Source organism: Penicillium verrucosum (genome assembly GCF_028828655.1).
Source record: "Penicillium verrucosum strain IBT 35672 chromosome Unknown utg000001l_segment0_segment0, whole genome shotgun sequence".
Taxonomy (NCBI): domain Eukaryota; kingdom Fungi; phylum Ascomycota; class Eurotiomycetes; order Eurotiales; family Aspergillaceae; genus Penicillium; species Penicillium verrucosum.
In genome coordinates, this window is record NW_026643210.1 from 13,563,568 (window position 1) to 13,580,994 (window position 17,427).

Genomic DNA, 17,427 nt, shown 5'->3' on the forward strand with positions numbered 1-17,427 from the left:
AGCTCTTTTAAGGCAGGAAATACTAAAATCCGCCGTCTGTGCGTCAGAGTATCAGTGCGCTATACTCGACGTCATATAGGGGTCTGGCCCCAATTAGCCTTCTGTTTTAGTATGTTGTATACGAAATAGTAAGTTAGCAAGTTTCAAAACCACATTCATAATAGGGATACCCATCTTGGCATTTTATTATATCCCAGATTAATACATTAACTAACACTGTGATTGGCACACATTGTTCTCTTGTGGCGTATAAATCCTAAGTATGATACCTAGGTAGGTAATTTGCTGACTTATATTGTCTCCATCAGGTATGATCCATGGATATTCCATGATAACTCTTATGAGCACGAGTAATCACAGATGCCCAGACGATATTCTCCCCTCAAACAATCCCCGCAACTTAGGTGGTGCGGGGGATCACTCGATCGACTGGCGAAAAAGGAAAAAAAGGGGCTAAACTAGACAAGGGTGATCGCGGGGGTTTAATGGGCATACTTACTTCGTAGTCTACCTACCCTAGACGCTGCGCGAACTAGTTATACTACCCTATTCGTAGGAGGTACATCGGTGTACTCATCCTCACGCGAGGATGTATCCGAGTGATTTGGACCAAACACCCTTGTCGTCGCATGTGGGAGACGGCTGGTCAATGGTTATATGCCGCATTCTCAGCAATGATAGCCATCTTATACTACAGGGGTAGAGAGTCCAAACATGCCAATCGCTATTACAATTGTTGTACAGTTTGCCCCGCGCAGTGGAAGTTCGGCCTAAACATCCGACAAAACACCCGTGGACGCTCTGCAGCCATTTCCGGCGCCGATGCATGCGATTCCAAACCGACCTAATCCTATAAAAGACCAAGAGGTAGAAGTATCATGGGCAATTGTCAGGGTTGGCTACACCTTGACCGTTTCAATAAAATAATAATCTTATTCCGCATGATATTTCGCATGATATTCTGTTTTTTTTTCTATTTCATTTTATTCCATATCCAGATTCAAATTAGTTGATTTTCTCCAAGACGCATGTACCTACAGTACCTACAGTCCCCGAGCGCCACCTGCACCGCAAAAAAGCGACCAAAGCACACGAAGACGAGCATTGCCTCTGCTCACCACCCGCAATTCTATTCCCAATCCCACATCCCTCCTCCAATTCGGGATCTGCGCTAATACTCATTGAGGGGGATTGCTCGTGTTAATCCTGCTGTATGACGAAAGGGGTAAGAATGTTTCTCGCTCTTCTGCCTTTGATTAAGTCCCGGTTGACCGGGAATGTGCCACGCGCTAGTCCCTTATTACTCTGTGTTAACGTCGAGCTGAATTTGCAATTTGGCTGTGCTGAATACCGGACATTAGACACCCGCGGACGAGGCGCTAGTGTACATGTTGTTTGTGCACAGGCACAGTGCGATGTAGTTTGATTTAGATCATTGTGCTCAGTTGATATCTAATATCTACTCCGTAGTGGTCTTGATGTTTGAGTACATATGTAAACACCAAAGGTGCTTGGTAGTAATTAATAATAAACTGGAATAGCCCTGTTAATATCTCTAAATCCCTGATTTCCACGTATGATTGTATACAAGTCCACAAATGGCGGCTCTCTTGTCTTGGAAAATCATTTATAGTCCATATTAAGGCAAAGTGCACGATCACAAACTACTAGATATTTGCCTATCATTGCCGAACAAAGCTAAACCACCTGTCCACCGATCTCATTTACTCGCGACTGGCTGAAGTCAACTAACTTTTCTACTTAGGTTTGCTTTTTTCTTCCCTCTCGTACTCTTAAGACTCGGCAGCCTTAAAAGCCGGTGACTGACGATGGTAGCCGCTGAGCCCACGTAGTCTGTTCGAGCATTTTTCCATGCACGGGTCCCGTTTTGTGTGCCTTGAACCAGCGGGATAGTCAGCTCCATCGGGATAGGGCATAGTCTGCGCTTAGACATGGACCTCCCGTTAATAGCCAGACATATATCTACTGTGTGTTAATACTCGTCCCATATAATTTTAGTTTACCCAGCTATTATTTCATCCACAAGTGGTAGGTACCTAGGTACGTTACTAAGGTTAATAAGCAGTCAGAACGCTCAGGGCATGCCTAGTGAGTACTCAGAACAACCATGGAGATGAGACCGGTTTACCTACCCATTTGTCTGCCTGGATTAAATAATTCATCTTAGATAGTTTATGGTACAGATGACAAAAAGGCTGCCAGGCGCTTCTCCGTAGTTGGTATTCTGCACATAGGGTGCATTGATGATTCAGACATGACGGGTAAATCAGTCATTGTATAGCTTTCTTGATCTTCCGATTTGTGACCCTAGGATACTCGAGTTATATATGATATCATGAACAGTCAAGATCATGTGAGTCCTAGTATTCTAGAAATGTGACACGACTCTCATTACATCCATTAGACGTAAGATCTACCGCTTTAGGGGTTGTCTAGGCTTGAGTAGGAATTAATATACTACATGTATATTTAATTCACTCACGTAAGTGTGACCTAGCGCGCGGATAGACAAGTACGGACTTGAATTGCATTTAACTCCTTATTTCAATTACGTTTGGTATAAGGAGGCCAAGTTTCCGCCTGCTGTGATTGCTGGCGCGAATCTTCTACCAAGGCCATAATGACTTTTGCTCTTTGTTCATCAAGAACTCCTTATCTCAATCAATTCGTGTTACGCATTGCTCAGAGACGTGGAATTGCAACAGCTACCACAATGACACCCCGTATCATCGACACGATCAAAAAGGATCACCGGGAGATTGAATCATATTATGGCAAGATAATTACCTCCAAGGACGAGGATGAACAGACCCGCTTCCAGAATCTGTTTACCTGGGAACTAGCTCGACACTCCATTGGAGAAGAACTTCTTATTTATCCTCTCTTTGAAAAACTGATCCCCAATGGTGTGGCAATGGCCGATAAGGACCGTGAGCAGCACCTGAAAGTAAGTCAAGTCTCTCTGCTACCTATCATGGTTCTAACATGGCGTAATGGATATAGGTCAAAGTGCAACTGAAGGCGTTCCAAAACATGACACCTTCAGATACGCAGTTTGTTCCCACTATCAGGGAGCTGATGGAGAACCTTGCCGAGCATATCAAAGAGGAGGAGAGTGACGATTTGCCTAGACTGGAGCAAGCCCTATCTCAAGAGGATAGTGAGAGCTGCTCTAAGAGCTTTGGCCGAACTAAGATGTTCATCCCGTCACGTTCTCACCCTAGTGCACCAGACAAGCCTCCTTACGAGACAGCCGTGGGGCTTCTCACGGCTCCGATCGATCATCTCGCCGACCTCTTCCGTAAGTGGCCTGATACATCAGGGATGCCTAATCCCTCTTCGAAATAAAAGTGCTGGTATGAGTCTTGCAGGCTGCATACATATTGTTGAAATTCTTTCCCGAACATTGTGTACTTAGGATGCTGTTGATTGACTATATATCAATCAATGTTGATTTATTGGTTAGCTTATTATTTACTTCTGATTGAGGCGATGGTCCATAAATTTGGGTTAAGTTATACAATCCACAATTACGGTGACGTGATGAGAATCGACATAGACTCTGGTCTGGTTCATTGACACCAGACCAGTCTAGTGCAATACCAGTACCTCTTGCCTTCATTCGATTAACTTCTGTACCCCCGAGACGACCCAGAGATCAGGTCAGGTCAGGTCAGGTCTAGAAAGACACACCGGTGGACTCGTGCAAGCGATGAATCGCCTAGATCACATTTCTCTAGTGATTCTGTCGTGTATCACTGATATTCATCATTCAAGCCAATGTTGCTCATTCATTTCGTGACTTTGATACGTGTCCTTAAACACCTAGATGTACATACCTAATCCTAAGTACATACTGTCCATGATCATATGTTCCATGCTCATCTACCATGCTGGGTTTGAACATGTTGAACATTTGACTTTGCCGTTGTATTCAACCAAAAATGACATATAATGCAGAGGCACTTTGATCTATTCTTTGACAACTAAATATACATTTACATCATAGTGACACAGATTCCTTCCACACGAAGCTCCTGTTCTTAAGCCTACTTACACATATGAGAGCAGTAGAACTTGGCCCCACTATTCTCTTGTCATTGTACATAATATTCCTTGAAACTTCCCCAGATGGATCGTGGTGAAGCCATGGGAAAGTGTTCAGTGGAGGCAACATTGAAATATGGCAAGCTGGGGTTGAATAGACGTCAAGGTGACTCCATCCCATCAAGCCACCTCGTGGCGTTGGATATAGTCAGATATATAAATACGCAGTGAATTTACCATAGAAATCATACAATTCAATACATACTTCAAAGCTATCTGCAACCACATATTACTACTTCGTACATACTATCACAATGGTCGATAACCCCAACCCTGGTAACTTCCACAACCGACCTCACGAAGAGGTCGAGCAAATTGCTCGAAAGGGTGGACAGTCTAGCCATCACAGTGGATTTGCCTCTATGGATACCAATAAGCAGGTTAGTAAAAGCAGCTTCTTATCTATTTTGATATAGCAACTTACACTTTAAAAAAAAGAGAGACATTGCCTCGAAGGGCGGCCACGCTTCACGTGGAAAATTCGAGCCAGGAAGCCCTAGAGCCAAGGAGGCAGGTCGGAAGGGAGGTCGATCTGTCCACCAGCAGCCGGAAGAATAAGGTTGATCATGTTTTTTTATCATCGTCGCAGCTGGCAAGTTGTTAGCCTCAGCTACTATGTACCCTTTAGCTGTATGGTGAAAAGAATCAAATGAACTTTGTCTGTTGCCTGAAGTGATATACATTCGTTTACGATCTCCGCTTCAATGGTAAAATTAGGGCTTCTCGCCTAAGTCTTTTACATTTGCCTGATCCCCATATAAAAGAGATAGACCTTACGTAGAAGCTGTTTGATTCTATTACTTTGCGGGGAAAAACACACTTAGGGGCCGTTGTCAAGATTGAATTTATGCATGTGTTAAGGTGCTCTGAGACACATCTGATACCCACTCTCGTTGAAGGCCCACAGGGGAAATCTTGATAACGTCAAATTCTGAGATTGAAGGTGATCAAGTTACTCAAGTATGTTAGAGGTAATTAAATTAATTAAATTAATTAAATTAATCCTGTTAATCAAAGCAAGTTTTAATGCTACCGCCTGGGGAATAATTTACAACATAACTAGTTAGTTAGTGTATCCTCACATGAAAAAAACACGCAATCACCCACCGTTGCCGAGCAACGAAGTTCCCGCGTCGATCTACGTCTCGGTCCATTAAGTTTCTCTGTTCCCTCTTTCTTTGTTTAGAGCGACCAAATAAGGTCGGGTGAATAAAAAACATTAAAAGTGATTCTTGGTACTGGTAATGATTGGTCTGGTAATATAGAGAGAGAGAGAGGCCCAGCTCGGATCGTAAACAAGTTTGCTAACACTTCTACAATGTTACCCCTTCAATACCTCCTTGCTTCTCTACCTTTCAATGTTTCCTTATTGATATTGACGCGTTTGATGTTAACTGTCAAAATTTAACTACATTGCACTGTCCGAAAATAGATATTCGCGTGGCACATGCCATGCTCGTCGATCCTGGCATGTATCCCTGCTCCTGATTGTCTCAGATCGCAACATGAAGCACCGAAAACCAAAGGCATTTCTGCTTGCGCTCCTTGCGCTAGTTGATCCCTCGACTGCAATCCCATACACTCCATCTTCCATCTTCCTTTCCCCACAACACAATGACTCCCTCGCGTACATCCTCCGACCTAGCTCCACTGGGCAAACCGAGTTTGTCTCCCTCAACCTATCCACCAGTATCGATGCCGAGAATCTATCTTACCAAACCCTGCTGAAGAGCACGCCGTTCAACAGTTCTGATCAGAATTCAAGCTTTGTTGCTGCCATCAATGAACAAGGCCTTATCACAGTCTACTCGGGCAACTGTCACAGCGCATCCGATAACCCGGTACTATGGCAGTTCCACCCAAACAGCAAAAGCTCAATTGGCAATGGAACTTGGGACAGACTGCCAGTCATTACCAGCGACGCAAAGACCGCACCGAACTACCTGACGGCAGCCTTCACGTATTCGACATCCCACCACGAAGATGAGAGCTCCATGTACGCTTTTGGTGGGATGTGTCCATTCGCCAACAGCACGGACGAAACATGGGTCTCGGCAGCCAACTATTCCCAGTCAACGGTCGTGTTAGGGCCGAGCCCCTACTATAACACCAAGTTCACCGCTGCCACTACCGGAAAGCGCGCACCGCCCGTCGCTGAAGCTGGAATGGCCGTCGTGCCGCTCCAGCCTACCTATGCTGCCGGGTCTACGGGGAAACAGCAGGACTTTTTGTTTCTTGGTGGTCATACCAAGCAGGCGTTCCTTAATATGTCACAACTTGCCATTTTCTCGCTGCCGCAGCAAAGCTGGAGCTTTGTTTCTGCAACCTCGAATTCGACACCAAAGACTGAGCTGACTGCTCGGGATATGGTTTCCATTGAGCCCCGTTCCGGCCACACCGCGGTTCTCTCGGAAGATGGCAATAGAGTGTTTGTATTTGGAGGTTGGGTGGGCGATATGAGTATCCCTGCCGAGCCGCAATTTGCAGTTCTGGAGCTTGCAGAAGGGTTTGGCGGGGCCACAGAATGGATTTGGACAGCACCCTCTTTTGAAGGATTGGGGATCGCGAAGGGAGCTGGAATCTTTGGACATGGAGCGGCAATGCTCCCTGGGGGCGTCATGATGATTTCTGGGGGCTACAATATCCCGAAACCATCCTCGAAACGGGCCTCAGCGACTGTGCAGTCCAACTCGCGAGTCTATCTCTACAATGTGACTTCGAGCAGCTGGGTCACCTCTTACCGCAATCCTGCAGCCAGTTCATCGAATGCGTCCTCCAATTCTGGCAAGCTTTCATCATCCCAAAAGGCCGGCTTAGGGGTTGGATTGGGTATTGGATGCCCCGCTGCTGCGGCCATCATTTTGTGCGGATGGAACTACTACCGAAAGCGCCGCGTAAAGGGCAAGCGAGACTCGCAGCTACGGGAACTTGCTTTGGGAGCAGAACGAGCTCACTTCTGGGCCCGAGATTGTCCAACCCAAGCAAGTAGCATTCGGAGTTCTGGAATGAGCCAAAAAAGAGATGCCTCCATGTATCCTTGGTCGGCAAATCATAGCCAGACGACACGACCAAACTGGAAGGAACAGGGCGAAGGCACGGCAGAGAAGACTGGCCTGCTGATGGACCCTACTAGTCCATTCAAGAATAACCGACCCCCTGTGGTACCTCCAGTGAACAATAGACCATTCTCATATCGAAACAGCGAATACAGGCGCGGTGATGTTACCGGTGATATCCACCCTATTGATGAACGCGAGGAAGATGAAGCGATCTTCCGAGAACATCTCATGGCAACCATCCCAGCTGAAACACGACCCACGGTTAATACGATGGAGCCCGAAGACCCCTTCTCAGATACCCCCTACGCAACTCCTCGGAGCACCATATTTGGCGTTGGCCTAGGTCCTTTCTACAGCCGGCGAAAGGATATTGGGTCTGTGGATGTCGAGTCCCCGACAAAAAGCGACCGAACAGCCACCAACTTGTCAGACATCTCAGCTTTCTCCTTCCCGTCCATCCAGCCTGTAGGCAAGGTCAACCAAGCACGAGGCATCGTTGTTGATCGACCTTTGAGCTGGGGCAGCGGGCGTCAGTCACTGGAATATATCGCCGCAGCCTCAACACACAGCGACCCAGACGGCGTAGCCCCCCTCGGTGAAATCAGTATCAGCGGATTCCTACTCTACAGCCCAGACAAACATGTCCCACCACCAGTCAGAGAACGAGTCCCTCCTATTCGACACCCTCGACCAAACCGCACCCTCATCCCCCTCAAAACTGCCCCGAGAATCCAAACCCAAAGCCTCAGACTGGGTAATGAACACCATGCGTCGAGCCCTAACAATGACCCGCCGTAGCCCCGACAGCGTGCTATGCTCCGATACCAATACAAATAGCACAGTGCACCATGCCTCCGGAATTGACCGCCGCAGCACGCTAAGCCAACAATCCACAGCCTCGAATCCTAGCACGCCGCGCCGAGCAGTCAGCGCTTCGGCAGAGTTATTCCGCCGCAAGCAGGGTGCCAAAGATTGGAACGCGAGCAAGCGTGTTTCTGACGATGTGTTCAACACTGCCCGGTCTACACGCGATGATCTTTTCATCGGTGCACCGGGATATCTAGGTAACGAAGCTGGCTTCGGGGATGACGAGGAAGATGTCTATGATTGGGACTTGGAGGGTGCTGCTGAAGGCAGACGGGTCCAGACCACCTTTACCGTTCCTCGAGAGAAACTCCGTGTCGTTAATGCTACCGCTGGCGATATTGATAGTATGTCTGAGCGCTCTGTTAGTTGGGCCACTGGGAACCGGAGGGTTAGTACCTAGCTAGATCTGAGATCTGAGATCTGGGATTTTGTTCTTTTCTCCTGATTGTCCTGTTCTCTCTCTCTCTCTCTCTCTCTTTTTACTTTCTCACTTGTACTTTTGCATGTTCCTTTTTTTGGGTGAGGTTTGGTGTCTGTATCTATGAGAGACACCGGGGATGTATTGTGTTACATTGCATTGCGTTGTTTGTACACAACTTGGGCGTGTGAGCTTTTGTTCGCTTCATTGGCGTCTTAACCTTTTTGTCTTGCCGTTCTTTTGTGGGTGGCTGCTGTTTTCTGTCGTTTTGATATCCACAGCGATGTTTGATGCCGTTCCGAGATGAGATGGTCCTGATGAATCGATGTTTCTCCTTTTTTTTATGCCTCTTCGCTAGAGAATAGCGTTTGTTGGATTAGGTAGCGAGTCCAAAATTGATGTCTTGCTTTATGATTTATTGAGCTTTTAGGAGTAACTGCAGTTCTTACATAGACAGCTTCATAAGCTACCTAGGTAGACATTTCTAGAAGATGAGGATATAGGGTATCCCAAGATTGGTAAATGCGTGAATATGACATCTATATAACGCTTTTGTAGCTCCATGATGTATCGAAGACATATATAGACTCAGACATGACCCTTCTTAATAACGCTTGCATATAACATTTTTAATATAACTTGTCAGGTTTCCACCCATCTACGACGAAGGAGCACCAGTTGCAGGGTGAGTGGGAATAGTCTGGGGCTTCCGGGGAAGCAAGTTCTTAGCACCCTCACGAGCATACTGAGCCATGAGAGCGTCCATGACAACGAGCGACGACATAGCCTCAACGATAGGGACAGCACGGGGGGTAACACAAGGATCATGACGACCCTTAGCCTCCAAGACACCCTCCTCACCGTCGTAAGTAGTAGTGGTCTGTGCCTGGCCGATAGTAGCAGCGGGCTTGAAGGCGACGCGGAAGTAGATGGACGCGCCGTTGGAGATACCACCCTGGATACCGCCAGAGTTGTTAGTCTTGGTAGTGAGACGGGGGCTGTCTGCGGTCTGATCGACGATGAAGGGGTCGTTGTGAGTTGAGCCAGGGACCTCGCAGCCGCCGAAACCGGAGCCAACCTCGAAGCCCTTGGTCGCGGGGATACTGAGCATGGCGTGGCCGAGCTTAGCTTCAAGCTTATCGAAGCAGGGCTCGCCAAGTCCAACTGGTACGTTGCGGATCACACATGTTACGGTTCCACCGATGCTGTCGTGGTTGTCGCGGAACTTCTCGATGACTTTGGTCATGCGCTCAGCGGCGGCGGTTTGCGGGCATCGGATGGGTGCGAAGGAGTCGACGGTTTGGCGGTCAATCGTCTCGATCAGCTTAAGGAACTCCGGGTTCGTGGAGGGGGAGGGGTGTTCGGGGGTCGGGGGGAAGAGGTGCTCATTGCCAACGGAGGAGACGAAGGCGACGATTTCGATGTTATGCGCCAGGCCGAGGAACTTCTCAGCAATAGCGCCGGCGGCGACACGGCCTGTGGGGGTTGGGTTAGCCAGAGTACTCTCGTTTCCGATGTTGATGGTTACACATAACGTACCAATGGTCTCACGGGCGCTGCTGCGACCACCGCCGCTGCTGGCCTTGACACCGTACTTCTCAAGGTAGGTGAAGTCGGCATGGCTAGGGCGGGGGTACAGGTCCATTGTGCTGTTGCCGTAGTCTTTAGGACGCTGGTCCTCATTGCGGACGACCATGGCAATTGGTGTGCCCAGAGTGATGCCGAACTCTGTGCCTGACTGGATCTCAACTCGGTCCTTCTCGTCTCGCGGGGTAGTAAGGGCGCTTTGGCCGGGACGGCGCCGGGTCATTTGAGGCTGGATGTCGGCCTCGGTGATTTCTAGGCCTGGAGGACATCCGTCGACGATACAGCCGACTGAGCGACAGTGAGACTCGCCATAACTGAATCGTGGGTGTTAGTAGTGATGTGTGTGGTGGGGGGGTGGGCAACTTACGTGGTGACACGGAAATATTGACCCCACGTCGACATGATGGGCGTTGAAAGATGGTCGCAAGGTAATGAAGTAAAAGTATAAGTTCAAAGACCCTGTTATCAACACAAACAGTAGAATTGGAAGAGAATACAAAGGTGGTGAAGTGACCGCAAGTAGAAAAAAAGGAAATTGGAAATCGACTCATCGCTGGAATTCTCATCTGGGACTAGCGCAGCCGACTATCGGCCCATAAACTTTCGTGATGCGATCAATAACTTCGTTTCACCCTTGCTCCAATGCTCGCCCTTCGAGGATATTCCTCGTCTTGGGCACTTTGGACTAACCCATTAAAAAATGGCTGGATTCGCCATAATTCATCATATCCCGCTCATCAATTCGCCGAGCTCGCCAGCCGTCCCTGCTCTTTACACCAGATCTACCAATCGTTATCAACAGATCCCTACGTGAACCTTTCGATCGAACACTTCCTATTAGAAAATGCCCCGGCAGAGTCTAGCATCTTGTTCCTTTATGCAAATCGGCCATGTGTAGTCATTGGTCGCAACCAGAACCCATGGCTTGAGACAGATCTCCGCACACTTCATAATGACCGCAGGAACGGCACGACGGGGGAGATGAAGCTGCAGTATTCGTGCGTCGGCGATCAGGCGGCGGGGCTGTCTTCCACGATGAAGGTAACCTAAATTACAGCGTTATATGCCCACGTACCTCGTTTACGCGTGACAAGCATGCCGAGATGGTGGTGCGCGCACTTCACCAGGTCGGGGCTAACAACACCAGTGTCAATGAGCGGCATGATATTGTCATGGCCCGAGCAGAGGGAATGCAAAATGATCCCAGCGAGCCTCTGACACGCAAGGTGTCTGGCTCTGCGTTTAAGCTCACTCGACACCGAGCCCTCCACCACGGCACTTGCTTGCTCGATTCCCCGAATATTCATGATCTTGGCCGGTACCTGCGATCCTCCGCCCGCCCGTATATCCTGGCCAAGGGCGTTGAGAGCGTTCGTTCTCCAGTCGGGAATGTCTCGGCTGCGCTAGAAGACTCGTTCTTTTCCATGCAGAGCGTGGTTCAGAGTGTGATCGAGCAGTTCGCTCGGCTCTACGAGGTACATCCCGATGCTGTTCTCAGGGCCCAACGTGCTCATGCAAATGAGCCTGAAGTCTTTGCTGGGGACTCTTGGGTTGCTGGTACAGTTGGAGAAGTACAGGGCGAGCAGGTGCCTGCCATTGGGAAAGGAATTGCCGAGTTACGCTCGTTGGAGTGGAAGTACACACAAACACCGCGCTTCACTTTCTCAACGTACCCCATCGAGGAAGATCCCCGTGAACGGCCGCCATTGCCCTCCTCGCTCCCCTCGAGTACTCGTGCATTCCTCCGCCTGCAGCATGGTGCTATCGTCGAAAGCCACATCTCTGTCTCACCCGACGAGTCCACCGCATCTGACCAAGCCAGTCGCGTCCATTCGACACTGAATGGACAGAAGCTGCACGAGATTACCTTGGCCCGGTGGACTGAGATCCTAAAGCAGGGTCTTGGTGAGACCGAAGGAGTCGATGATGCTCTTGTGAAAGGGCTGGCCCAATTCTTGGGTGGCCTTTTGGGGGGTTAATTGTCCAATTGCATTGATGCCGTGCAATCCGTGGCGTGTATAGTTATTGAATGCTCTTGGACCCTATGTACAATATAATACCATGATATCATATATGACAAGAGCCACATTATTGGTTGCGTTGCCTGTCTCCTTCATTGGTGGACGATAATTTCCCCACTTATCAGATTCAACAGCTCATTTCGGACAGACTAGCCTCTTGTCACTGATGATCTCTCCACGTTACGTCGACCGGCTAAATGCAACCCCCACGCCAGCCCCAGGATTCCCCCAGAACGACGCACAGTTCCAACTGGCTGAATCGGCATTCTCAGCGAGTTCCGATTCGCACCAAGATGACCTCTGTGATGACTATACATCGGCATAGTCACGCGAACGCCGGTATCAAGTGCCTATTAAGCAACTAACAATCAGCGATTAACCCGAAGCCAATATTTATAAAACCTACAACCACCCTATCAAACAAACAAAGCTACCATAACAGCTCAAACTCCTTATAACCTCCAAGCCTACAGACGTACCATGTCTATCCACGCTAACGGCCGAACCCCCTCACATGCCTTCAGCGAATCCCTGTTCCGGACCAGATCCGACCTACAAGAAGCATGTCGCGCTATTCTCGACCCGCTGGTGCCCCTCTTTACACCAGGCGGCACGCGTGTTAAAGTAGGCACGTCGACGACCCGATTCGACGAAGGCGGTGCCCAGATTGAGGGATACGCCCGTCCGCTATGGGGCCTGGCCTCGCTGCTAGGCGGCGAATATGAATACCCCGAGGCCGAGCGCTGGCGTCAGGGGATCATCAACGGGACCGATCCCGAACATCCGGAGTTCTGGGGTCATATCGAGGATATGGATCAGCGCATGGTGGAGATGTGTCCGATTGGGTTTGCGCTTGCTGTTGCGCCTCATGTCTTTTGGGATCCATTAACGGAGAAGGAGAGGGCGAATGTTGGTGGTTGGCTGGCGAGTATTAATGCGCGCGAGATGCCAAATACGAATTGGTATGTTATGGCTTGATCCAGCTTAGGATGGTCTCTTGTTGACGTGGATTGAATGAGTTGGCTAATTATGATTGGGGTGATTGTAGGTTGTGGTTCCGTGTATTTGCAAACTTGGGCCTCAGAAAGAATGGCGCTGAGTACTCTTTGTCTCGTATCGAGGCTGATATGGACCATCTTGACACCTTCCATGTTGGCGGAGGATGGAGCAATGATGGACCTAAGCGTCATCATCAGATGGATTACTACTCGGGCTCATTCGCCATTCAGTTCTTGCAGCTTCTTTATTCGAAGCTGGCGGGCGACTTTGATCCTGAGCGTGCTGAGCGCTATCGTCAGCGGGCACGAGAGTTTGCTGCAGATTTTGTGCACTACTTCGATCCTAACGGTATGTCCCGGGCTGGTCTTTCTGATATGATTCTCTCTCTTCTTTTAGTATGTGACTTAACCACTATCAAATAGGCAGCGCCATCCCATTCGGACGCTCTATGACCTATCGATTTGCCATGGTTGGATTCTGGGGTGCATTAGGCTTCGCAGATGTCGAATTACCGGAACCACTGACATGGGGTGTGGTGAGGGGGATTGTCCTTCGCCATTTCCGGTGGTGGTCTACGCAATGTGACATGTTCAACAACGATGGCACGTTGAGTCTCGGATACTCATACGCTAATATGTACCTGACGGAGAATTACAATTCCCCCGGGTCACCGTACTGGTGCTGTCTCTCGTTCACCCCACTAGCACTACCGGAGACACATCCCTTCTGGTCCGCGCAAGAGGAGCCTTACCCAAATTCCTCTTTGCCTGAAGTGGTAGCCCTCAAATACCCCAAACATATTGCCATCCGTCGAGGTGGACACTCTTTCCTGCTGTCATCTGGGCAAGCATGCCACTACCCCCTCAAAGCAACACAAGCCAAGTATGGCAAGTTTGCATACAGTTCTGCCTTTGGATACTCGGTTCCGACGGGTGGATACCAGCTGGAGCAGCATGCTCCAGACAGCATGCTTGCATTATCAGACGACGGCGGCGATATCTGGCAGACTAGACGACTGGCACTCGATGCACGCTTCGAGGAACCAGAGCTCAATGGCCAGCCTATTCTTGTGTCTGGTTGGAAACCGTGGCCAGATGTGGACATCGAGACCATTCTCATTCCGCCAACGGAGGAAAGGGAGAACTGGCATCTGCGTGCTCACCATGTGCGCACCGGACGTGCTCTGCAAACCTCTGAAGGTGCCTTTGCTATTTACGGATGTCGCAGCGATAATGGCCGTACATTAGGGCCTATGACTGGGGATGATTCTGAGGGGACGATGCATGACAGCCGAAGTGGACTTGTCGTTTCATCGGCTGGGGCTGTTGGCATTGTCGAGCTCCATTCGGCTATTGAGCGGGTTGGTCGTATCGTCCTGGCTGATCCGAACTCTAATATCATTCATGGACGCACGTTGCTACCGTCACTTTCAGTGGACCTGGCAGCTGGCCAGGATTGCTGGTTGGTCTCGGCCGTTTATGGTGTGCCTGACCACCAACGGGATTGGAAGGCAGCTTGGGAGAAGAAGCCAGTTATTCCAGAGTGGCTATTGAAGAGGATGGAGAGTACGGGTCAGAGTTGATTTCTGGTAGATATTCCAATTTGATATTGTGTAATAGCCGGGAACAGTCAGTCTGGAATGAAATATGGGATTTACCCTAGGTACATCTCATTCAGGAAAGGGTTACTGTATTGGGATTAGCCTAAAGTTTTTAAGCTTCTCCGCAATCCGGGGTAAGATACCCACCTGTTACCCCTACTTTTAACCTTCCATTGTCCTCGTCTCTTTTTTTTTTTTTGCCACGCTCAAATCCCCGGGAAAACTAGCATATACGAAGTACTACATACTAGCCTAGAACTTTACCCCCACACGTTCCCCGCCCATCTAAAAGCTGCACGTGAATCAGCCGTGAACATCTTGGACACTTGGGATCTTTGGCTCAGTCCCCAAATACCCTAGCCATGTGAGCAGTAGTAGCGTTCTGCAACCCGTGTCAGACTTGCTTCGGATTCGTGGATGTTTTCATCCATTCCCCCTCGCCTTGTTTCGTGTCCCTGCTTTTTTTCCAATAGGTCGCTCGGTGGCCAGCCAAGACAACTGGGCTTAGAGTTACACCTCTCATAGGCTTGGGCTCGTAGTCTCTTTCCATATTTTATACGTATATCAATTGCCGTCGTCATCTTGAGTTCAGCTTCGTCGTGGGCTATTCTCAAAGAATTCCCTTTAAATTGGCTACTCCCCTCCTCGACTGGAGTCACTGCGATCATCTCGATCAACCCTTTTTATTACTATACAAGATGTCGTGGCTTCTAAAGAAGCTCGTTCACAATGAGGCGATGAAGAATGATCCGAAGGAGATCTACGGATGGAGGGTCTTTACGCTTGCCTGCTCAGTTAGTCTTCCAGCTATGGCAATCACAATAATGCTAGAATTACAGGGCTAATGCTTCCTAGGCTTGTTTTGGTGGAATGCTCTTTGGCATGGACTCCGGTATTATCGGTGGAGTTCTAACCATGCCAGGATTCAAGAAGTGAGATTTCTCTCTGCTCCCTGGCGTCTAGCTATTCTGACCAGTGTCATTGATGTAGGACATACGGCCTAGAGGATATTTCCAAGGTCGCGGAAGCAAATCTATCGGCCAATATCGTCTCCACACTCCAAGCAGGATGCTTCTTTGGGGCTCTGGTTGCCTCCCCGGCAGCAGAGAAATGGGGTAGACGACTTTCCCTAATCGGTACAGCAGTGGTAGCTGTACTAGGAATTGTCTTGCAGACTGCAGCCAGCGGCCACATCGAAGTCATGTACATCGGACGGTAAGACAGATATTCCCGCCTCTAGTCCTCCACCCATCATTGGAAGCTAACATTCATACCTCTAGACTAATCACTGGCTTCGGAGTTGGCGCGGCATCCATGATCAACCCACTCTACGTCGCCGAGAACGCACCACGCGCAATCCGCGGCGGTCTAACAGGTCTATACCAGCTCTTCATTACAATGGGCATCATGCTCGCATTCTGGATCAACTACGGCTCCCTGCTCAACATTGAGGGTCCCGCAATGTACCTTGTTCCACTAGCAATGCAAGGTCTCCCCGCAGTGCTCCTGTTCTTCGGTATGTTGATGTGCAATGAGTCCCCCCGCTGGTTGGCCAAACAAGACCGGTGGGAAGAAGCCCGCGCGACTCTCTCCAACGTGCGCAATCTGCCCTCTGACCACCCATACGTGGAAGAGGAGTTCGCGGCCATTGCCACCCAGTTAGAACAGGAGCGCGCACTTGTCGCTGGGTCCGGCTTCTGGGACCTGATGAAAGAGATGTGGATCATTCCGGGTAACCGCAAGCGCGCGATCATCTCTATCGTCTTGATGATTTGCCAGCAGATGACTGGAACTAATGCAATTAACTACTATGCGCCCCAAATCTGTATGTCACTTCCCCCTCTCCCCCAATATATCACATACCACTGAGGGACCCTCCAGCTAACAAGTCACAGTCGAAAACGTGAGCGCACACTTCTATCTTTAAGCCCCCAAAGTGAAAACACAATCAGATGCTAACCATACCCCATCTCCAGCTCGGCGTAACCGGCAACGCAACCAACCTCTTCGCAACCGGTGTCTACGGCATCGTAAAGATGGTCAGCTGTGGTGTGTTCCTAATCTTTGTAGCGGACTCGCTAGGCCGACGCCGCTCCCTTCTATGGACCTCGATCGCGCAGGGCCTGGCAATGATGTACATCGGACTGTACGTGCGCATTGCGCCGCCAGTTGAAGGTGCACCTGTCATCCCGGCCGGGTATGTTGCGCTGGTGTGTATTTTCCTGTTCGCGGCATTCTTCCAATTCGGTTGGGGACCCGTCTGCTGGATCTACGTCTCCGAGATCCCGACTGCCAGGCTGCGCTCACTGAATGTTTCTTTTGGAGCTGCTACGCAGTGGCTGTTTAACTTTGTTGTTGCCAGGGCTGTGCCGAATATGTTGGCTACTGTTGGTGACAACGGTTATGGGTGAGTTTGGCTGGTGGGCTGGAGCTTTGGATCACAGTGTGGGTTTGCTGACTTTGGGGTGTGTAGAACGTATCTTATCTTCTCGAGCTTCTGTTTCTCGATGTGTGTCTTTGTGTGGTTCTTTATCCCGGAGACGAAGGGTGAGTCGAGTCCCTTGATAGTACATGATGGCGCCTTTTGCTAACTATGGTGTGTCTATAGGTTTGTCCCTCGAGAAGATGGATGAGCTCTTTGGGGTTACGCAGCTGCTTGAAGATAAGAATGCTGACGCGGAGCGAGCCTCTATTGGCGATGGGGATAAGGCGTCCCAGGTGCATGTTGAGAGGGTGCATCAGTAGGGG

The 17,427-nt window shown here is 49.4% G+C and overlaps 7 protein-coding genes across 7 annotated transcripts; 6 read left to right on the plus strand and 1 right to left on the minus strand.

Annotated features, from left to right (window-relative positions):
• Positions 1-2,734: 2,734 nt before the first annotated feature.
• N7516_004992 (uncharacterized protein) lies at positions 2,735-3,369 on the plus strand (the record flags this gene model as incomplete). Its single annotated transcript, XM_057217712.1, has 2 exons — positions 2,735-2,968; positions 3,025-3,369. The coding sequence occupies 2 exons, from the start codon at positions 2,735-2,737 to the stop codon at positions 3,367-3,369; spliced, it is 579 nt and encodes a 192-aa protein (XP_057079595.1).
• Positions 3,370-4,382: 1,013 nt separating this feature from the next.
• On the plus strand, positions 4,383-4,686 carry N7516_004993 (con-10 family general stress protein; the record flags this gene model as incomplete). Its single annotated transcript, XM_057217713.1, has 2 exons — positions 4,383-4,508; positions 4,567-4,686. 2 exons carry the CDS (start codon positions 4,383-4,385, stop codon positions 4,684-4,686), a joined length of 246 nt encoding a protein of 81 aa, XP_057079596.1.
• A 947-nt stretch (positions 4,687-5,633) lies between these two features.
• Positions 5,634-8,454, plus strand: N7516_004994 (uncharacterized protein; the record flags this gene model as incomplete). Its single annotated transcript, XM_057217714.1, is given in 2 exon segments — positions 5,634-7,829; positions 7,843-8,454. 2 exon segments carry the CDS (start codon positions 5,634-5,636, stop codon positions 8,452-8,454), a joined length of 2,808 nt encoding a protein of 935 aa, XP_057079597.1.
• Positions 8,455-9,130: 676 nt separating this feature from the next.
• Positions 9,131-10,461, minus strand: N7516_004995 (bifunctional chorismate synthase/riboflavin reductase [NAD(P)H] ARO2; the record flags this gene model as incomplete). The annotated part of the gene is made up of 3 exons (XM_057217715.1): positions 9,131-9,948; positions 10,012-10,373; positions 10,427-10,461. 3 exons carry the CDS (start codon positions 10,459-10,461, stop codon positions 9,131-9,133), a joined length of 1,215 nt encoding a protein of 404 aa, XP_057079598.1.
• Positions 10,462-10,701: 240 nt separating this feature from the next.
• N7516_004996 (putative lipoate--protein ligase) lies at positions 10,702-12,038 on the plus strand (the record flags this gene model as incomplete). The annotated part of the gene is made up of 2 exons (XM_057217716.1): positions 10,702-11,057; positions 11,117-12,038. The coding sequence occupies 2 exons, from the start codon at positions 10,702-10,704 to the stop codon at positions 12,036-12,038; spliced, it is 1,278 nt and encodes a 425-aa protein (XP_057079599.1).
• A 522-nt stretch (positions 12,039-12,560) lies between these two features.
• Positions 12,561-14,661, plus strand: N7516_004997 (glycoside hydrolase family 154 protein; the record flags this gene model as incomplete). The annotated part of the gene is made up of 3 exons (XM_057217717.1): positions 12,561-13,042; positions 13,129-13,427; positions 13,502-14,661. 3 exons carry the CDS (start codon positions 12,561-12,563, stop codon positions 14,659-14,661), a joined length of 1,941 nt encoding a protein of 646 aa, XP_057079600.1.
• Positions 14,662-15,377: 716 nt separating this feature from the next.
• On the plus strand, positions 15,378-17,424 carry N7516_004998 (sugar porter family MFS transporter; the record flags this gene model as incomplete). Its single annotated transcript, XM_057217718.1, has 8 exons — positions 15,378-15,473; positions 15,535-15,611; positions 15,670-15,894; positions 15,960-16,504; positions 16,575-16,582; positions 16,656-17,086; positions 17,153-17,226; positions 17,288-17,424. 8 exons carry the CDS (start codon positions 15,378-15,380, stop codon positions 17,422-17,424), a joined length of 1,593 nt encoding a protein of 530 aa, XP_057079601.1.
• Positions 17,425-17,427: the final 3 nt, after the last annotated feature.